The following is a 21,456-nucleotide window of genomic DNA, read 5'->3' as shown; positions in this document are numbered from 1 at the left end:
GGCAGCCAGGACACTGGAATCACGTGATCCTCAGTGACGAGTCTAGATTTCTGGTCTATCGTCAAGATGGCCGCGTCCGAGTGTGCAGACAAGTGCATGAAGCCGACAACAAAGATTGTATAGTGCCAAGAGTCCAAGCTGGAGGTGGTGGGGTGACCGTTTGGGCTGCTTTTCATGCAGGGGGCAAAACTGACCTGGTTGTTCTGAATGGAAACCTGAACCAGTTCAAGTATAGGGCCATTCTGGAAGAAACATTTCTTCCATTTGCTCCTGCAGCCTTTCGAGGAAACTTTGTCTTCCAAGATGACAATGCACGGCCTCATCGTGCTCGCATGATCCAACACTTTCTTGCTGACCGTGGTGTAGAGCATATGGAGTGGCCTGCCATGTCCCCGGATATGAATCCGATAGAGAACTTGTGGGCAGAATTAATGCGTCAAATCGACCACTTGGACCAGCAGCCGACCTCTGTGCGTGAATTGCAGCAGACTATTGTCACTGCATGGCAAGCGATTCCTGTCCAAACCTTGGCAAATCTCGTGAACAGCATGCCTCAACGTGTACGTGCACTCCTGAATGCTAGTGGGAGTTACACGAAGTACTGAACTGTAATTTTACTGTCCGTAATCGCAGTCATAATTTAACTTTTGTTTTTGTTAAAAAAAAAATTGGCTAATGTGCAAAATGAGTAGATACTTCTGGAAAACGCAGAGAAGTTTAACACAGTACTGTCCGTGAATTGAGTTCAATGTCAGTTTACATCACTTTCAAGGATCAATTTATTTGTTTCGAAATGTCAAATGTGGTTTTTGTTTCTTTTAAAGGTCACATCAACAAAATCTAGAATAATTTCAACATAATTCCAATGAACTTTTGGTTCTAAGACATCTTGAAAAGTAAGTTCACCCACACAAAAAAAATATTCCATATTAAATGCCAAGTCTGTGTATATATACACAAAGAATTAAGTGAAGCACCCCTACACAAAGAATTAAGTTAAGCACCCCCTAATATATATTCTTTGTGTATATGTATACATTGGCAAATTGCGAAGATGGTCCCTCCAATAGCCAATCTGGATGAATTGGAACGTGCATTACATCGGGAATGGAACAACCTGCCACAGCAACGCATACGAAGGCTTACAGGGTCTATGAGACGTAGGGTTGAGTCAGTGATCCGATCACGTGGGTCCTACACACGTTATTGACGCAAAGATCGCTAGAGGTCTTCTCAGAACAATGACTGTACGTTAGAAAACATAAACGTCATCCACACTGTCCGTGATGGACCTATAGCTCCATACTTAAATTGAGGTGAAAATATGCCTAAAATTCCAAAACAATTTCACCTTAAATTATTCAGAATAAAATATTGAAAACGGCATGATTGTTATGTTTTTATGTGACCATAATATCACTTCTCCAGAAAATATAGCAATATCATGGGTATATTACACTGTTTTGACGACAACAAACTTGTAATGTGCGAGGTTGTAAAAAAACGGGGGGGGGGGTGCTTAACTTAATTCTTTGTGTATATATATATATATATATATATATATATATATATATACACAGTCACGTGAAAAAGTAAGTACAACCTATGTAAAGTTTTGACTTTTTCAACAAATTTCAACATACAGCTATTTGATCTTCATTTCAACAATATTGATAGACAAAGGTGATATAATATAACAAATATCATGAAACATTTACATTTTGAAGTCCATTGTATAATTTAAATAAACATAAATGCAAATTTCGCATGTCGAAAAAGTAAGTACACCCTTGGCTCTAATAGGTGGTATTGCCCCCATTGGCAGAAACAACCTCAAGTAGGCGTTTCTTATAACTGTCTACCAGTCTCTGACATCGACTGGGAGAAATATTTGCCCACTCCTCCATACAGAATTCTTTCAGCTGTGCGATGTTTGAGGGGTTTCTTGCATGCACAGCTCGTTTCAAATCCCCCCACGACATTTCAATGGGATTTAGATCCGGGCTTTGACTTGGCCATTTCTTTCCTCCATTTCTTTCTTTTCAGCCATTCTTTGGTGGATTTCCTGGTATGTTTAGGGTCATTGTCATGTTGCAAGGTCCACCTTCGGTTGAGCTTCAACTTTCCGACAGATGGCCTCACATTATCCTCAAGCACCCTCTGGTACAGTGAAGAATTCATATTGGATTCTATGATGGTGAGCTGCCCAGGCCCTGATGCAGCAAAGCTGCCCCAAACCATAATATTTCCACCACCATGCTTTACAGTTGGTATCATGTTCTTGTGGTCAAATGCTGTCTTTGGTTTTCGCCAAACATGTCTTCTGGTACTGTGGCCAAATAGCTCCACCGTTGACTCATCTGTCCAGAGCACATTGTTCCAGAAGTGCTGGTCTTTGCCGAGGTGTTCATTGGCAAACTTTAGTCTTGCCCTGATGTTCTTTCTGGACAGCAAAGGTTTCCTCCTGGCACACCTCCCATGTAGATCAAATTTGTGCAGCCTCTTTCTAATGGTAGACTCGTGCACTTTTACATGAACAGTGGCAAGAGCTACCTGTAGGTCCCTTGGTGATATTCTGGGATTCTTAGAGATTTCTTTCAGCATCTTGCGGTCTGCTCTCGGGCTGAACTTGCTAGGGCGGCCTGGCCTGAACAAGTTGGCAGTTGTTTGGAATCTTCTCCACTTGTAGATGATCTTCCGGACAGTCGAATGATTGATTTCAAATTGTTTGGAAATCTTTTAAAATCCCTACCCAGACTTGTAGGCATGTATAACCTTCTTTCTGAAGGCCTCAGAGAGCTATTTTGATCTCGGCATGGTGACGCCGCACCCTTCAACAACAAAGAGCAAACCAAACTAAATGTCTGAGGTTTAAATAAGACAGGATCCTCCAAGATCATCTTTAACGATGTTCTAATCATTTGCACCTGAGCTGGTGCACCTGATTCTAATTTTAGGTATTTGAAGTAGTGATAAATGTAGGGGTGTACTTACTTTTTCCACATGCGAAATTTGCATTTATGTTTATTTAAATTATACAATGGACTACAAAATGTAAATGTTTCATGATATTTGTTCTATTATATCACCTTTATCTATCAATATTGTTGAAATGAAAATCAAATAACTGTATGTTGAAAAGTCAAAAATTTACAATGGGGTGTACTTACTTTTTCACGTGACTGTATATATATATATATATATATATATATATATATATATATATATATGTATATATATATATATGTGTGTGTGTGTGTATGTATGTATATATATATATGTGTGTGTGTGTGTGTGTGTGTGTGTGTGTGTGTGTGTATGTATGTATGTATGTATATATATATATATATATATATATATATATATATATATATATATATATACTATATGTATATGTATATATATATATATATATATATATAATATGTGTGTGTGTGTGTGTGTGTGTATTTACAACAACAACAACAACATGCATTTTAAGGCCATGTTCCCTGCTAGAGCGGGGGTTAGCCTTGCGGTCCCCATGACAATCTTCTCCATTTTGCCCTATTTTCTGCATCTCTCCTTGTTAACCCCCTTGCCCGCATTTCTTCTTCCACCATCTTTAGCCAAGTCTTTCTCGGTCTTCCCCGTCCTCTACTCCCTTCTACATTAACTTCCATCACTCTTCTCAACCAGTCACTTTCATCCTTCCTCAATACATGACCAAACCATCTCAACCTGTTCCTCTTCACAGCATCAATCACAGGCAATATTCCCATCATCTTTCGCAATTCATCATTTGTCTTCCTCTCTCTCAACGATACTCCGCACATCCATCGAACCATTCGCATTTCCACCCTTTCCAGCCTTCGTTGCTGCTCTACGTTCATTACCCATGTCTCGCTCCCATAAATCATAACACTTCTCACACATGCAGCATACACCTTTCCCTTCAGCTTCAGCGACACTCTCCTCCTCATCAGCACGCCACTCAGTTCCCGAAACTTCTTCCATGCACATCTCACTCGAGCAACCGTTGCCGAGTCTGATCCACCTTCTCCATTCAGCATGTCTCCGAGGTAGCAAAATGTTTTCACACCTTCCAGCTTCACGCCGTCTCCAAGATCCAACTCAACATTTCCTCCATCTGCAGCTCCCTCTGTGCACACCTTACATTTGAATGTAGCTGCCACACTGGTTAATGACCCTCTCAGACCACTACATTTTTGATGAACCCACTCAGCACACATTGTACATTGAATGGAGTTCACTCCGACACCCTTCCTGCACACAGCACACGGCCACTTCCCAGTTCTTTCCACCTCACCACATGCTTTACCACTTGCCATCACCTTTGTCTTTCCGATATTCACCTTCAGACCTTTTGTCTCCATACATTCCTTCCACTTGTTCATCTTTTCCTTCAGTCCATCCATACTTTCCGCAATCAACACCAGATCATCTGCATACAACAACTCCCACGGTAAACCCTCCTTTACGGTCTGAGCCAGCACCTCCATCACAGCTACAAATAGTAGTGGACTTAGTACCGACCCCTGATGCACTCCCACCTTCACCTCAAACTCACCACTGTTCCCGTCCTTCATCCTTACAGCTGTGCGTGCTCTTTTGTACATTGCCATCACTACTCTGATCAACCATTCCTCCACTCCTAACTTCCTCAATGCCCATGTCAATACTTTGCGTGGAACCCTATCGAATGCTTTCTCCAGATCAACAAACCCAAAAAACAACTTCTTCCTCTTATCCATGTACTTCTCCTGCAACTGCCTCACAATGAAAAGCGCATCTGTCGTTCCTCTTCCTGGCATAAATCCAAACTGCATTTCGTCGATCTTCACTTTCTTCCTTATCCTCCTCTCCAACACCCTTTCCAATACCTTCATTCCATGCTCCAATAACTTTATCGCTCGGTACGAGCCACACTCGTACCGAGTGTGTGTATGTAGATATATATATATATATATATATATATATATATATATATGTAGATATATATATATATATGTATATATATATATATATATATATATGAAGTGAATATTTAAATTCCTAACCATATGTACCTTGCAATAGCAAAAAAAAAGCTTTGACATTTCCGACTGTTGTGAGCATTTCGGTCTGAGAACATTTTGAACGCACGAGACTTTCCCAAACAACAAGTGCCATTCTTGCAATTTTCAATGCCACGAGGTGTAACAGCTGTCATGACAAATTTGTTAATCCGAACAAAGAAACGAACCAATGAGAAAGAAAATAATTATGCTAATGTAATTAAGATTGTAAAGAGGAACACTCACGATGTTATGGAACAATGAGAGAAAGGTTCAGGAGGTCAGATTTAAAATGAGCTCCAACGTTGGCATCTGGCAGATCTCAAAACAAACATATTTGGTTTCAGTCTTGTGGGAGGTTTCAAGGTGACCTACACCTACCGAAAAAGGCTGAGATGCAGAGTATCAATTGGCTCACAGTGAAGCAAAGCCTGAAGGACCAGGTGAGCAACCATACGACAGCCAAATGGTCCAGGTTGGTGTTGCTACAATGGAGCAACACTCCAAGGTTTGGATGTCCTTCGTACCATCCTCACATAAAAGGATGGTCCTAGGTCAGTAAATATTTGCCTGCTTATTGTTGTAGATATATGTCAACTCACAGGCCCCATCCTGGCATCAATTCATTTACAAAATCATGTGTTATTTACTGACTTTTCACTGGAAAAGCCTACTTCAGCAACATTTAGCTTCCGTAAGGCACTCAGTGTGAATAACTGATTGTGATCTTCCAGCAAGATTCAGATGTGCTGCCAAGGAGTGCCACCCAGTGAACCGTACCAGTAGTACAATTTTTGGAGTGATAAATGTGGTGAAAATGTTCGGCCGCACAAAATTAATTCCTTCCCCACCCTTAATATTAATCTTCTTCTTTCCTTTTACTGTACTCGATATACAGTGCATTCAGAAAGTATTCAGACCCCTTCACTTTTTTCACATTTTGTTACTGATTACTGATTCCTTCTGTTTATCTTGAGATTTCCTTTTCCATACATTCCTTCATTTCCTTTGTCTAATTTCCTTCTCCATGCCTGGTGTTGGCTTAGCGGTTAGGGTGCCGGCTTTGGATCCTAGGATCCTGGGTTCGAATCCCGGTCGATCGCTGAATTAAAGACAGGGGGGTTGACTCGGCCTGTCATCCTTCCGAGGTCGGCAAATTGAGTACCAGCTTGCTGGGATGAATGATCCCCGTGTGTACCCCGGGTTAGAATAGGTACACCGTATCCCTGCACATCGTAAGAGCGTGACCAAGGGTTGGCGTCAGGGAGGGCATCCGGCCATAAAAACATTGCCTCAAACAGGGAACCATGATTGTCATGGGGCCCGCAAGGCTAACCCCCGCTCTAGTGGGGAAAATGGCCTTAAAACGATCATTCATTCATTCATTCATTCAATTTCCTTCTCCATGCATTGCTTCGTTTGCTCCACATCAATGTTTGTTGCAATTCTTTCCAAACATTTAAAGGGTAGAGCAGTTAATGCTCCTCGTCTATAATCATTAAAATCAATCGGTTTAGGTATTTTAAATACAGGTATAATGACAAAAGACTTCCACACTTTGGAACTACTTGAGAATCCAGTGACCAGTGACACAGTGAATGAAGAACCAAAGCCAATTCCTTCTAACTTTCTTTGAGAATAAATACATCCAGAAAAGCCATCCGGCCCAGTCGCCTTACCAGATTTAACGTTCGTTAAAGAGATCTTTCAACTAAAAAATGACCTATTTTAGAACTAGAATGACCTACTGTTTTAAACTAAGTTCAACTATTTCCTCTTACTTCGCAGAGTCTCTCATATGACCCAATAAATTGTCCATTACTTGTGTAAAATCATATATCCAGCAAATCAAACAAGGAATTTATTCAAATCATTAGCAGGATTCAAATCATTAACACATGATCAGAACTTGATGCGAGAACAGTTTTCTTGTCGTAGCCTGTCATTTTATTCATTCCGTTCCACATTTCCTTGACATTCCCTGATCTAAATTCCTGTTCAATCCCACCTGCATATTCTTTCTTATTGATAGCAACCAAATTTTTTAATCTCCTTTTGCAATCTTTTCATTTCCAACAAATCATCTTTTCTAAAAATAAATTGTTTTTCATGCAAAATAATCTAAAGGTCAAAAAATTTAATATAATCAGAAACAACGTCTGTAGCCTCATCCAATGATCCTGATATCACAATTACATCCCAATCTGTACATTCAAAACGAGCCCTCAATATTTCTGTGTCATCCTCTGACCAATCCCAGGTTGTCCTATCTATTGAATTAGCTTGTTATAATCTTTGAATATACTTTGGTGGTAATTGAATCATCATGTGATCCGAGGCACTCAGTCCTGCTTTCTTGATAGTTTTCTCTGCTCCTGGAATACTTCCGTTGCATTTAGCGAGAACCCGACCTCCCTGTCTCGGCGCATTCACATACAGTACTGATGCAAATCAGACTGTATAGTGTTGACTCACATTGATAAAAATTCACCATAATTAACTTCACAGCCCTGAGAGACAGTTTCTAAATCTTGAATGATCTCATGAATTTTCTCAGCAGCAACATTCACATCAGCTGATGGACTGATATACACAACTGTAACAAATAACTAACTGTGCTAATTCCCTTGGCAAATAAAAGGGACCGAGAGCAACTGCCAACAGCTCCATATGTAAAGAGCAATCCTGATACTTGATCCTGATGTTAGAACACCAATGCTCATTCACATACAGTACATACAAACTCCTCTACCACTAATTTTTCCCAAGTCTAAAGTTCAAACGAAATGTACACATGTAAAACCATCACTACGACTAAGCTCAGAAATATTTATATCAGATTTAAATCATGTCTCTGAAAAACACATCAAATAACTATCGCTATATTCACCTCTAAACTTTCATCAGTTGCCACATTCTTGCCATGGCCAGAGGGCCTCACCACCATGGCTTATGAAATCCTTGGCTAACAAGAGAAGGATTCTTCAAACAAGCCACATGGAATCACAGTTATACCACCAGACATTCACCTGTCACTATAACGATTTGCAGTTGGTAAAGGCTGCAAAATAGGATGATCAGGTCATCATGAGACAGGCTCGCATGAATAACCTCCAGCGGATGAAACTTCCTTGAGCAGCGGCAAGAGGAAGTGATGTCAAACTTGCTTGTTTTGTCCAAATATGGCCCCACCGCCCCATTGTCTGTTCACTGCATTCTGACCCTCAATAACCCAGATTTTCTGTAAGTCTCAATCTTGAATATAAAAAAAACAGCAAGTCATGCTCTCTTGTTAGGATGAAGTTGTGGTTGAGGCAAGATTTAAATCATTCAGTGAAGTTCAGTGGGGTATTGCTCTCTGTAATGGGCTGGTGTCTCCACGTCACATCCATCTCTCCTGGATTCTGTGGAATTAAAAGCTCTCAAATGATGCACAAGGTCTGTTGCTCTCAAATCACAGGCAAGTTGGTGGTCTCTGTTTGCGACCATCTCTTCTTCAATATTGCTCCCTCTGCTTTCTGTGCTTTCCAGTGCTGTGACCCTCCGCAACAACTCCAGGATCCATGCGTTCTTCCAGTAATGCCTTCCTGGTTACACTTCCATAATCCAGGCTGACAGCACACCTCAACTCTCTTTTTACTCGCTTCTCCCGTCCATGCAAACACCTTGCTGTCTCACTTCTCCCTCCAGGACTTCAAGCAAGAGCAGTGCACCACCATCTCATATCATCCCCATTTCTGTCCCATTATCTTTATTACCCTCATTAACATTTCGTAACCCATCCTTATTACTTGCTAATTTCAGTCTCCTCTTCTCCCTCTCCTCTTTTCCTCGTCGTTCATTCCCTTGTCTGATGTTTGTCCCATTATCAGTTCTACCTTGCTCTTTCATGAGCCTCACACCTGTAAAGCTCAATTTTATTTCATTCTATAACTACCTGCGTGTGACACTCGTCAAGGTAATTCATGCACAACGATTGAATATGCAGTGTGCACCGAAAGATTGGAATGAAGAATGTCACATGGTGAAGACCCGGAGTTTATCTTCAGTGGTCAATTGAATCAGTGGGTTTGCAAAGTGATATTAATTTAATCAATATAAGAAAATGAAACTTCCAGGGGTTGACTTAAAGTTGCCCATTTCTACACATGGATTGATAAATAACCACATTTGCACTCAAAGTGCTGCTTACTCCTTTAAGCAATTTGAATAATAATTTGAAGAACTGCAAGGAATGACATGAAGCAAAGTCATCTTCAAAGGTGTCGACATGGTTATTTTGGCACATACTGTGAGAGCACGATCAAATTCCTGGCACTGCGCTATGCAAAGACATGTTCCACCATGTGGTGTGATATGAAGGAGAAAATACTTTTATATTCCAATACTTCTGTATAGAAGATGAAAATGAAAAGAGACATGCTGCCTCTGAGTGTGGAAGACGTCACACAGCCATGAATAAAGTTGGCCTGAGTGTGCTCGCAGATTTCTTGGCAGGTTGAAATGGGAATCACACTGTGGGAAAAGAGCTGAGGACGGCCTAAAGGTACGCACACTCGCCCCTAACTGGCCTCCCAGGTTTGAATGTGGACCCAGGTATACATTGTCATCCAGGTGTTTCACAGACAGGGTGATTAATCAGTATGTGCCATCCATCGGATGGACGTTAAATGGGTGTCTCATCTGCCGGTATTCCTTGGTGGACAATTGGACATTAAAGACCCATGGTGTCTTCAGCAAAGAATAGGAGAGCAACATGGCCAAATTCCAAATTCCTGTTCTAACCTACAGAGGGCACTGCATCAGCGGCACAGCCATGCGCTCAGGCAATAATGTTCCCCCACAGCCTTGTGCTGCATGCAAAAGAAGAAGAAGAAGAAGACTGAGGCAACAACAGACCTGACCCCCGACAAACACCCACTATGCTTGGGGGGAGTGACATCACTTCCCAGTACAATCCGAATACTAGCGACGCCATCTTTTTATGATGCAATTTTTATCTTCACACTCAGTTGAAGCTGAAGGGAAAGGTGTATGCTGTATGTGTGAGAAGTGTTATGATTTATGGGAGCGAGACATGGGTAATGAACGTAGAGCAGCAACGAAGGCTGGAAAGGGTGGAAATGCGAATGGTTCGGTGGATGTGCGGAGTATCGTTGAGAGAGAGGAAGACAAATGATGAATTGCGAAAGATGATGGAAATAGAGCCTGTGATGGATGCTGTGAAGAGAAACAGGTTGAGATGGTTTGGTCATGTGTTGAGGAAGGATGAAAGTGACTGGTTGAGAAGAGTGATGGAAATGAATGTAGAAGGAAGTAGAGGACGGGGAAGACCGAGAAAGACTTGGCTAAAGATGGTGGAAGAAGAAATGCGGGCAAGGGGGCTAACAAGGGGAGATGCAGAACATAGGGCAAAATGGAGAACATTGTCATGGGGACCGCAAGGCTAACCCCCGCTCTTGCAGGCAAAATGGCCTTAAAATGCAAAAAAAAAAAAAAAAAAAACTCAGGGGGGTAACTAAGGAGTAATTTCCTTCTCCCCATGGATGCCAACCAGTGGGGTTTGTCCATGATCTGTTCTTTTAAGTGCTGAGTGTCAAGCAAGTATCGCTTTTAAATTATTTGGTAGGACTTGGCCGGGGTTCGACCCGCCAACATCTCAAAACTCAGAGCGGACGCTCTAACCATTATGCCACAGAGTCTTGCCTTAGACTGGAAAACAGATATTTCAAGGTGTTAAAATGTACAGTCCATCATCATCCCAGCAAAAAGTTCAACGACTATGCATCTAAATCCACTAACATCACATGTTACAGGATATGATCATTGAACACACACAGGAAATGCAATCCATTATAATTGACAAGGACAAAGGCAAAATTACAACTGTCGAGCTGTCAACATCACAGTTCGTATTATTTAAATACACACACGCAAGGCCTCTTCCAGAATATCACTCCAAAATAAAAATGGACCCATTGAAATTACAAACAGAACTACATGAAAATTATAACAATAGGCTGCCTTGTTTTATCGCTGAATGCATTATAATTTTTAATACTGTGTACAATGGTGGCCTGGTGGTGAGGACAATGAACTGACACATCCCAGCTGGAGGTCAAATCCAGCTGAAGGCAACACTATTGGGGATTTTGATTGTAAGCTTCTTTGTTTCGGAATTATCATGTTGCTTATGGATTGTGAGTGTAAAATACAAGCGCCTCATTAATGACGTTCGGGGAGGGGGAATGCCTCCTTGCCCCAACAGTTCTGTTCTACATGTGATGCCAGTCCACACATTGTAGTCGACTCTGAAATGCCCTCAGGGGATCTTAGCTTTGGATAGAAATACTGCCAAGGAAAAGGCACTGCTGCCCAAATACTCCCAAACTGAAAAAGTTTGTTGTTATTACCGCACGGACTCATCAGCCAAAGGTTTTACTATGGAAACTAGAACGCCACTCAGTAGAGCGCATACTCCCGCCGTGGGTTTAGTTGGAATAATACGTTTTGTTTAACATCCCCTCTCCCCAAAACAATAAATGAAAAAGAAAGTAAGCCCTACCTGTCAGAGAATTTATTTTGATATATCTCGGAATTAGAGGAGAAAAACATCATTTAAGAATAAGAATAAAAGCTTTAATGCAGTAAAACAGAAAAAAATTCCCAAAAAAAATTCCCAAAAAAATTCCTGGATCCGGAATAATATCCTGAGCTTCACCAAAAACTAATCAATTCTTCCTTATCCCAAGGGCAATCATCCCACCAACTTTCATCCAAATCCGTTCAGAACTTTTCCAGATATCTTGTTCACGAACATACGAACACACACACACACACACACACGGACGGACACGATCAAATGCAATACTCCCTGGCGGGAGTAATAAACCTGAAAATCGCAGAGCCAGAACCAGAATTATTTATTAGGTCTGGGAAGCCCATGCGAGGTTTCTTCTTCTACAGCCCCTCACAACCCTCGCTGAATATGCGATCTTTTTTTTTTAAGTTGGAATTTTGCCAAATCTGTTTTATTCGTTTGTTAATATACCTCAGCCATTGACAAATCTTGGACTAAGTCTTTATAAGTTCATCAAATACTGACACCGCGAATGACATTCGCTGAGCTAAATGTTGATATCTCTTCTGAGGTAAAAAAAAAAAAAAGGAAAAAAAAAGGTTTTAAAGCATTATACGTATCAAACGATACATTTTATGAAACGGGGAAACCTAATACACACTTTGGTGGTTTTAAAATGACAGAATATGTCTTTATTAGAAAAAAAAAATGAACATTCAAGACGACGCTGCTAAAAAAAATACACTGCTCTAATGCATAACCACGAGTTTAAACTACATTTACAACAAATATGAAAACTATTTTCATATCACCATGTTAAATATAGAATATATAGAAGGTAATGTTAAAAAAATGAGCCCTATCTTCCAATGGTAAAAAAATCCTTCAAAAAATTCCTGGATCGGAAATAATATCCTGAGCTTCACCAAAAACTAATCAATTCTTCCTTATCCCAAGGGCAATCATCCCACCAACATTCATCCAAATCCGTTCAGAACTTTTCCAGATATCTTGTTCACAAACACACGAACACACACACACACACACGGGCACGAGTGAATGCATTACTCCCTGGCGGGAGTAACAAGTTCCACCTTAGAAATAGGCATTCAAGGCCAGCAAAGAAGTGGTTGGAGTTGGGATGATTCAAAATAACAGGAAGGAGATTTTCTATCAAGGATTTGGCTGCATTATGTCGAAGACAGGTTCCTGACAGCGCGAGAGGCCAATATACATCAACTCTTTGACCACATCAACACAATAATCCCCAGCTTTAGGTTGACCATGGGAATGGAGAAAGACAATGTTTTGTCAGTCCTGGATGTTCCAAAAAACTGTCACATTGGCTACGACAGTTTCAAGAAAACCAACAGACACACTCCTGGATTTCCAATCATCTCACAGGACCTCATACAAATGCTGTCTGGCATCAAAATTGACATCCCAAGCTTGGTCCGCATCTCTGTCATGAGATTAAGAGAGCAAGAAAGGTCCTGGCAACCAATGGCTAACATTCCAATTTCACAACTGTTTTTGTAAACTGTCTGTGCCAGTCGGTAAACAAACATGAAATAAACAGGAAATGAAAGGAATGTGTGTTCTCCCATAATATCCTTGTATGTCAGAGTACATAGCATGTGCGCTATTCAGTGTCAAGATCAGAACAGCTTTTAAACCAATATGGATCATTCGGAGTGAACTTGTGCAAACTCAAAGAACTTACTCCAACAGACAACAATTCGTGTGGTTTACTGTGTCACAATTATTAACCGTGACGATTGCCTGAAACTGTAAATATATACAGGGTGTTTCAAAATGATTGATACAACTTTGACTTCCTGCCATTTCTTTGATTTTTGACCGATACCGTTTTCCTTTTCAGGGTTTCGTGATATTGTCGTGGTATTTGTTCTCTGGGATTTCTAGCTCCATAGCTCAACTATGCCAATGACAGTGGAGCAGAAGACAAAAGTGGTGGCTCTGTGGTATGAGACTAAATCAACAACCACAACAACATTTTCTGGGGGGCAGACCCACCTGAGGGGATCACTGAGCGGTACCTGAAAGGGCCTAAGGTCACATGCTTCTGCACCTTCAATGCCAGATAGGGAATGCTAGGGCCTTACTAGTTTGAGAATGACAACAGCAGGACGGTGACGATCAACCGTGAGCGCTACTGGGCCATATTCCAGAAGTTCCACAATGATCTAGCCCATAAGGTCACCCAAAAACAGCTCAGCATGACCTGGTTTGTGCAGGATAGTGCACCCCCGCATACAGCTGACGACACCATCACTTTCCTACAGCAGATCTTCAGAAACCTTCTCGTTGCCCTGGGTACCGCTCTGTCTACGTCAACCACCCTGCCACATTGGATGATCTGAAGCAGGAAGTGTCAAACTACCTCCAGGCAGTGCCACATGAGACCTACAGGAAAGTTGAACAGAACTTTGGAGTTCTGCGGTTCAGACAGGCATTGATCCTGGCCACATTGTCTAGCAAAGTCATGTTGAGTTTATATACATATATATACATATATATATATATACATATATATATATATATATATATATATATATATATATATATATATATATATATATATATATATATATACATATATATATATATATATATATGTATATAAACTCAACATCAAAAGAAACTTATCAAATCTATAAAGGACACTCAATGAAATCCTTCACGCAAAAATGAAAAATATTTGAACACAGTTAAAGTTCAGCTATCTTTACTGAACACGTCAATAAACAAGAGGAACAACACAAAGGCACGCACCTGAAAACAGTCAAAACGAAATGACACAGGAATTGACACAACACTCCTAACAGTCAAGGACAGAATCACAGCAGTCCTCAATATCGTGTGTGTCCTCCCTGAGCTGTAATGCAGGCTCGACACCTCCGACGCATGCTCTCTACCAGGTGTCTGATGCGGTCCTGGGGCAGTCTGTCCCACTCCTCCTGCAAGCCGTGAATGAGCATTTGCCGATTGACAGCCATTGATCTCCTCGATGCAAGAAGTCGTCCAAGCTCATCCCATAAATGCTCAATGGGATTGAGGTCAGGGGAATAAGGCATCCAAGGCATCACTTCAACACCCTGTTCCTGGAGGAAGTTGGTGGTCAGGTGAGCAGCATGGGGTCGAGCGTTGTCCTGCTGGAAAACTGCGATGTCAGGATGAGCCTGGAGAAATGGCAGCAGATGAGGTCTCAAAACTTCATTGACATAACGCTGACTAGTGAGATTGCCTTCGATGACGACCAGAGGTGTCCTGAAATGGGTGGAAATGCCGGGCCCATACCATCACACTGGGTCCTCCCCAACGATTGATCTGGCAAATACAGCATAATGCATACCTTTCCCCACCTCTGCGCCATACCCGTTGATGCCCATCTGCAGCATGGAGGCAAAATCTGGACTCATCGCTGAACAAGACTGCACTCCACTGTTGCCGTGTCCAGCGGCGATGCTGCAGACACCATCTTAGTCTGTTCCGCCGTTGCACTGCGTTCAACACTGGACCTCTGCAAGGATGTCTTGCCACCAGGCCCGGACTTCTCAAGCACCTCCGCACAGTAGAGACACTGATGCGGTTGTTGTGGTGACCTTTTGTCACTGCAGCTGTTTGCGTCACAGGGCGGAAACGATCACGAATATGCTGCAGCACAATCCAGCGGTCTTGGTTTGGGGTGGTTACCCGTGGTCTTCCTCTTTGTGGACCATCATTCACAGTTCCGTTTTGCCGGCTGTGAGCAACCAAAACGTTGGGCAATTGTTTGCTGGCTTACACCAGCCTCAAGCATCCCAATTGCTCTTAAATGTTTTTAGCTCTTACATGAGCCTCGATCTTGTATACAAAAAAACAACAAAAAAAAACGGTTCAGATGTCAGGCGGTTCAGTTTGTATCTGAATTTTGTTGTTGTTTTCCCTGTCAGAAGCCTCTAGATTGACTATTGACAGCAGTAAATGAATGTCTAACCACGAGAACTGAAGGATTTCATTATGAGGGTCATTATTTGAAGGGAAAGATCCCTGTACAGAACCACTCAAGCATGCCATTGTTGATAAACCAGGTGATTGAAGTGAAGTTCCCGTTACATAATAATCAGCCACTATAATTGAAGAGACGTGTTTGTAAAGCTGCACATTAAAAAAATTGAAAGTGATGTTTATTTTGATGTTCAGGTTATATATACTAGGACGTACCCGTACGTGGGTGCCCGTTCCTTGCCAAAAAAAATAAAAAAAATGTCTTCGCCCATGCATGCATGGGCGTGCCCATGGGCCCATGGGCGTGCCCGTAAGTGCGTGATGTGACCGTACAATGAATGTATCGTCCCAACGCCGCAGCTCGGATGGCGCTGCAGTTAATCGGGCCTGTATCGGCAGAGTTATTATAAACGTGTACTACAATCGATCGTACCTTACAGCGTCTGCTCGCCACGTTCAGCATCAGTACGTCGTCACTATGACTATCCGTAAGTCCGGAAGTGACGTCCTCATTTGACTGTCCGGAAGGTCGCATATCGCAGTTACGATGAATCGCAAATTAGTTTTAATTAGTTTTAAAACATAGTTTAACGCCAACATAGCGCCAACATAGTTTGCCAACGTGAAATAAATGAATACGCTCTCAAATGTGCCGTCCGAGGCAGAGTCTGTTCGCCACGTTCGGCACACGTGATAGCTCGCTGCTCTCTGATTGGTTGAATCGTTTTTTGGACATAGCTCGGTAACTACTTCTCCGATTAATATTTAGTTTTAAAACATAGTTTAACGCCAACATAGCGCCAACATAGTTTGCCAACGTGAAATAAATGAATACGCTCTCAAATGTGCCGTCCGAGGCAGAGTCTGTTCGCCACGTTCGGCACACGTGATAGCTCGCTGCTCTCTGATTGGTTGAATCGTTTTTTGGACATAGCTCGGTAACTACTTCTCCGATTAATATGACACCTTGAAAAGGCACATCCTCAGGTCCCCAGCAATATACCTGGCAAGTTTCAAGTATATCGGACCCGTGGTTGTCGAGAAACAGCGGTCACAGACACACCCCTCAGACACAGACAGACACACACACACACCCACAGGCCACAGGCCACAGGTCACAGACAGACACACACACACACCCACAGGCCACAAACGTCCACCCCTCCCGTGTGACCCTAGATGACCTCTAGGATGGCGATGACACACACACACACACACACACACACACACACACACACACACACACACACACACAGACACACACACACACAGAGATTACTGGAATTATATATATATATATATATATATATATATATATATATATATATATATATATATATATATATATATATATATATGACTTGATGTATTTTATGCACAGTATGCACCTGATCTCCTGTATGCACCTGATCTCAATTTGGAGTGTCATAGCAACAGGGTTGAATACTTATTGACTCAACATTTCAGCTTTTCACTTTTAATTAATTTGTAAACGTTTCTAAAAAAACAAATTCCACTTTGGCATTACGGGGTAGGATGTGTAGATCAGTGACAAACAATCTAAGTTTAGTCCATTTTAAAATCAGGCTGTAACACAACAAAATGTGAAAAAGCCAAGGGAAGTGAATACTTTCTGAAGGCACTCTATCTAAGCCTTGACCTTGTGCAAGACTAAAAAAGGTGGTTTCTCCCATGCTGAACTTCAAATTATGGTTTTGCAAAGAATCTTCCCCAAGTACTATATCTCACACAACATGGAATCCCAGCAAGAAACACATTTCTGCAAATTTTGTTGCTTCGCCAAATAAAGAATGGCCATTTCCAAAAACACATTTTATATATACTTACAGGCCATCTGCAATGCACTCAAATAGCAAGTCCTGTCCGTGGAGTGCAACCTTTGCACTGAACTTTCCCTTTCCCTCAGGAGACAGCAGGAGAGGAGGTCGGTTCTTGTGTGCCCAACCTAGAAATAAATGCAGTGAAACATGCAGTAGGTAAAACTTCCATTGCAATTATCCAAAAGCTGTATTTCCATGTTTAGTATTTTAGAAATAGTGCAAGATGATAAAGACCTCAGTTAGACAACAACACGAGACCAGCAAGAGCAATAGAGGATTAGCAGTATCCAGCACCAGATACCAGGCAATGAGGCACATGTGTGTTAAACGGCATGCAAACTGTCTAAACCCATCATTAGGATACAATGTTACACCGATTATTCTTGCTTACTCCTTCCTTTTTAACCCAATTTGTTGGGGTAATTGATTAGTGTGTGTGTGTGTGTGTGTGTGTGTGTGTGTGCGCGCACGCACGTTTGAGTACTATGGTTTTGCAAAGAATCTTCCCCAAGTCCAACACATCAGAGTGGTCACTCAGTGTAATGGAGAGGTACTACGCATACTGACCATCTAATGATGTTAGATGGTCCGGTGCGAGTTCAATTTCAGGGTGCCGTCAGATGATGCCACTTAGCTCATTCCATGCATAACCATCCATGGAGAACTTGCAAAACTCCCAGATGTTTTCACATGCACACAGAATAAAGGAAAAGAAGAGATTTCCAGTGTGGTTCCTGGCTTATTCATAGAACATGGAATCACTCATAGACACCAAAGGACTAGTAGAGAGTGCCTGGCAGGACACTCAAGTGAGTCAAGTTGAAGGTCACTGAGTGAACCTCGCTATTGGAGACCTAAACTTTTATAAGTTGCCAGTGGCTGCTTGACAAGAGACAAAGTGGTTTGGTGTCGCCATCTACTGGATGAATGAGAGCATTATCCTGACACCAGTCAACCACAATGCAGGCAGGACATCACAGGCAGAGAGGATAGGATGTTGCCATGGTGGTTCCTGGACCGGTCAACATTGTATAGAAGAAAGGGATCTGGGGGTCAATGGAAAGCTTTGAGCAAAAAATGGCTACAGTTATGCTTGTGAGAGGGAAAGGAAGTTCAGGAAACCTACATGTGATATCTTGTAACGCACCATCCTTTGTTGCCAGCAGGACGTAGAAGGATGAATTATATAATACTGTGGTCTTCAGATGGCATTGGTAGATACTAGGTGATTTCAATGCCCATGTTAGATGCAGAAGTAATGAGGATAAGCAGTGGTAGCATGTTTGTTTTCCACATGGGTGTAGTGAAGTGAATGATGCTGGGAAAGAGTTGATGTCATTCCTTGCTACTAATAAAGCATTAGTTCAAAAATAAAAGCGCACATACACAAGCATGGCAACATCGGAAATCAAAGAAGGGCACTTTGCTATCGTATAGACTTTGCTATCGTCAGATAAAAAGACTGCAGTAGATGCTTGGATGCAGCTATAATGTGAGGATCTGAGTGCACTACTGAACACCCACTACGATGTGCTAATCTGAAGATGACAGAGAAGAAGGACTTCGATAGATCAGCCACCAAATCAAGTATCGTGCCAGACCTTCATGTGCGAGAGTGACTTCAGGAGGCAGAAGTATATCTCAGAAAGACAAAGACCGATCAGTGGGCAGTGGGGAGCTGCCCTGTGCCCAGAAGACCAGATATTGTTTGATACTGCTCCCCTATTATTGTCACTAAAATATGAGACAAATATTCAATACACTATGATATGATTCCCATAATGGAAGAATACAATTCAATAATGATCACGGAATACCAAGGGAAAGCCTCTGGTTGGTATGGGGGTCTTGTACGTACTTATTGAGCAATTGGGGTCATTGTCTGCCACTTATGTCTGGACACCATTTCCACATCTACCCTCACCCTACCGATACTGTCTTCTCGGTGTATTATTCTTCATGGCGCAGATAGCAAAATCGAAAATGATGTAAAAGCATGATTGTAAGCAAGCAGTAAATCAAGAGGAAATGGAAGAAGAAAAACCTTTAGGATCACAATGGAAAATCTTGAAAGATTTTTCATCCTGCTGGATTATTGTTTCATCGTGTTGAAAACAATATCCGGGAGTACATCATAAAGGTTCATCGCTGTTAATAAGGGCCATTAGATGATTGATTTGTCTTAATCACTCACCACCTACTTTGGTCTTGCTCAAATTATCGGAATCTGTCTCATTGACCATCTCCGCTGCAACAAAACAATGTCAAACAGCGCTGCAAACACAAAACAAAATAGTGAAGTGGAAAGGGCATAGATGGGGCAAATAAAGAAGCCCGGGGAAGCGTGGAGCAAAGAGTTGAAATGAGAAAAAGAAAAATTGTGAAACGAGTGAAAAATAAATGTTGAGGTATAATCGGTCAATCGAGCGACTGCAACCCATTGGTGATGCGTTCATCGCTTTTGTGCTGTCGGTTTCGGATCAACTCAACATCAACTTACCTTGGATAATCATATTGTGGTCTTCACAGCTTTGAGAGAGTACCTTCAAAACAAATGGCCAAACCTCTATTCCAAGAACCTGTCCATTATGTAAAATATGCCGATGACTCCAAAATAGCTGGAAGTGTGGTCCGTTGCAATCACACGCTTTATTTGCTATTGGCATGAATACAACCTGCTTCATTAAGGTAGTGGCTGTAGCTGGGTTTATGCTAAGAGTAGTTGCTAAGTTTTAGTCAGGTCAATATCTTTCTTGACTGCCACTGGTAACATGTAACCCAGTGCTACCTGCTGCATGGTCAGGTAGTCGGCAACTAAAGTGACTACCCTCACTGGCTTGCCAGTGGGGAGGGTGACTGTGACACCCTGCAGGACTAAAAACAATATCTGTCAAAGGGGGGATGAGCTTCCTTCGGTAGCCAATGTCCTTTCAGTAAGGAGTTCAGTTGGTGTCTCCTAAAAAAACCCCATCTGGTTGGACCGGTTTCTTAAGTAGCAGGTTGTAGATAGCAACCGATCAGGGTGGTACTACCGTTTGGACTTAGGAGCGTTAAAGTGGTGCCCTGAACCATCTTACACACTCCGTGTCAGGATTGCTGGTCTTACTTTCTGTCCCACTCATACTATCGCTACCGGGCCTAGCTTCAACCTCTCTTTCAGGCAAACAAACATCATACACTTTTCAACATACACTTTTCTTCTTTGTTTATTAAAGGCCTGGCCTCGATGAGGACTATATAATCTGTGACTGGAGCCTTCCACATTAAAAAAAAACAAAAAACTTTTCCTTCTGAGAAAAGTCTGTTCATGCAATATTTAGGTTAATGGGCACGATTACGAAAAGTATAAAAAGAAAAGCTTGTATATCACCGATAATATACAATATTTCAAAGTTGACCTGAAAACCAGAATTTAAAAAGAAACGTCGTATTGGACCTGCGGTTTTAATTACAGTTAGGATACCTGCTTCACTTTTCAAGGTATCTCAAGGTTCGGCTCCAGACACACTCGTGCCATCAGCGTTTGTATACTATGAGTGTATGAAGTACATTTCTTTACAAGATGTACATAGTGAGTGCAGAATATGTTGCAGCAATATGGTTCATTCTGTATCCTGTCGCTTAAATCTTCAAACTATTTGCACCAATCAAATACGGGCATCCTTGACAGCCAATCATAACCATCCTGTGCAGCCAATAGGCACAACAGGAGGTATGTTTTCGTTGAGCATAGATTTCACAATTGATAGTTCTACCATCTTTATGATCTCACTTGCCGCCATGTTGATTTTCAGCAGGTGCATTAAAACAGGAAACACTTGATTATGGGTGTAACACTACAAAGACAAATTCCATCCAAAAACAATCTCTAACGTTACTCTAACTTGTATAAACTAGAGTGAAGCCAATTTAGAAGCACCCTTGAAATAATGTTTTGAAATGAGGTCATCATGGACATCTTCCACAC

At 41.6% G+C, this 21,456-nt stretch overlaps 1 protein-coding gene across 6 annotated transcripts in view; it reads right to left on the bottom strand.

The window, feature by feature from the left end:
* The window catches only part of LOC137437547 (neuronal cell adhesion molecule), a 321,028-nt gene that overhangs the window by 121,455 nt on the left and 178,117 nt on the right, over window positions 1–21,456 (bottom strand). For 4 of the 6 annotated variants that reach the window (XM_068131960.2, XM_068131963.2, XM_068131962.2 and 1 more), the window contains 2 exons: window positions 19,684–19,737; window positions 17,497–17,614 (listed from right to left, as the gene is read on the bottom strand). In XM_068131960.2, coding sequence (XP_067988061.2) covers window positions 17,497–17,614; window positions 19,684–19,737 — 172 coding nt within the window. The remainder of the gene's footprint in view (window positions 1–17,496; window positions 17,615–19,683; window positions 19,738–21,456) is intronic. The other 2 variants (XM_068131964.2, XM_078766052.1) reach the window with 1 other exon arrangement.

The sequence above is a fragment of the Myxine glutinosa genome, chromosome 12 (genome assembly GCF_964187855.1).
Source record: "Myxine glutinosa chromosome 12, kmMyxGlut1.1, whole genome shotgun sequence".
Lineage (NCBI taxonomy): Eukaryota > Metazoa > Chordata > Myxini > Myxiniformes > Myxinidae > Myxine > Myxine glutinosa.
The sequence above is the reverse complement of the archived record's forward strand: the minus strand, read 5'-3'. Positions and strand labels throughout refer to the sequence as shown.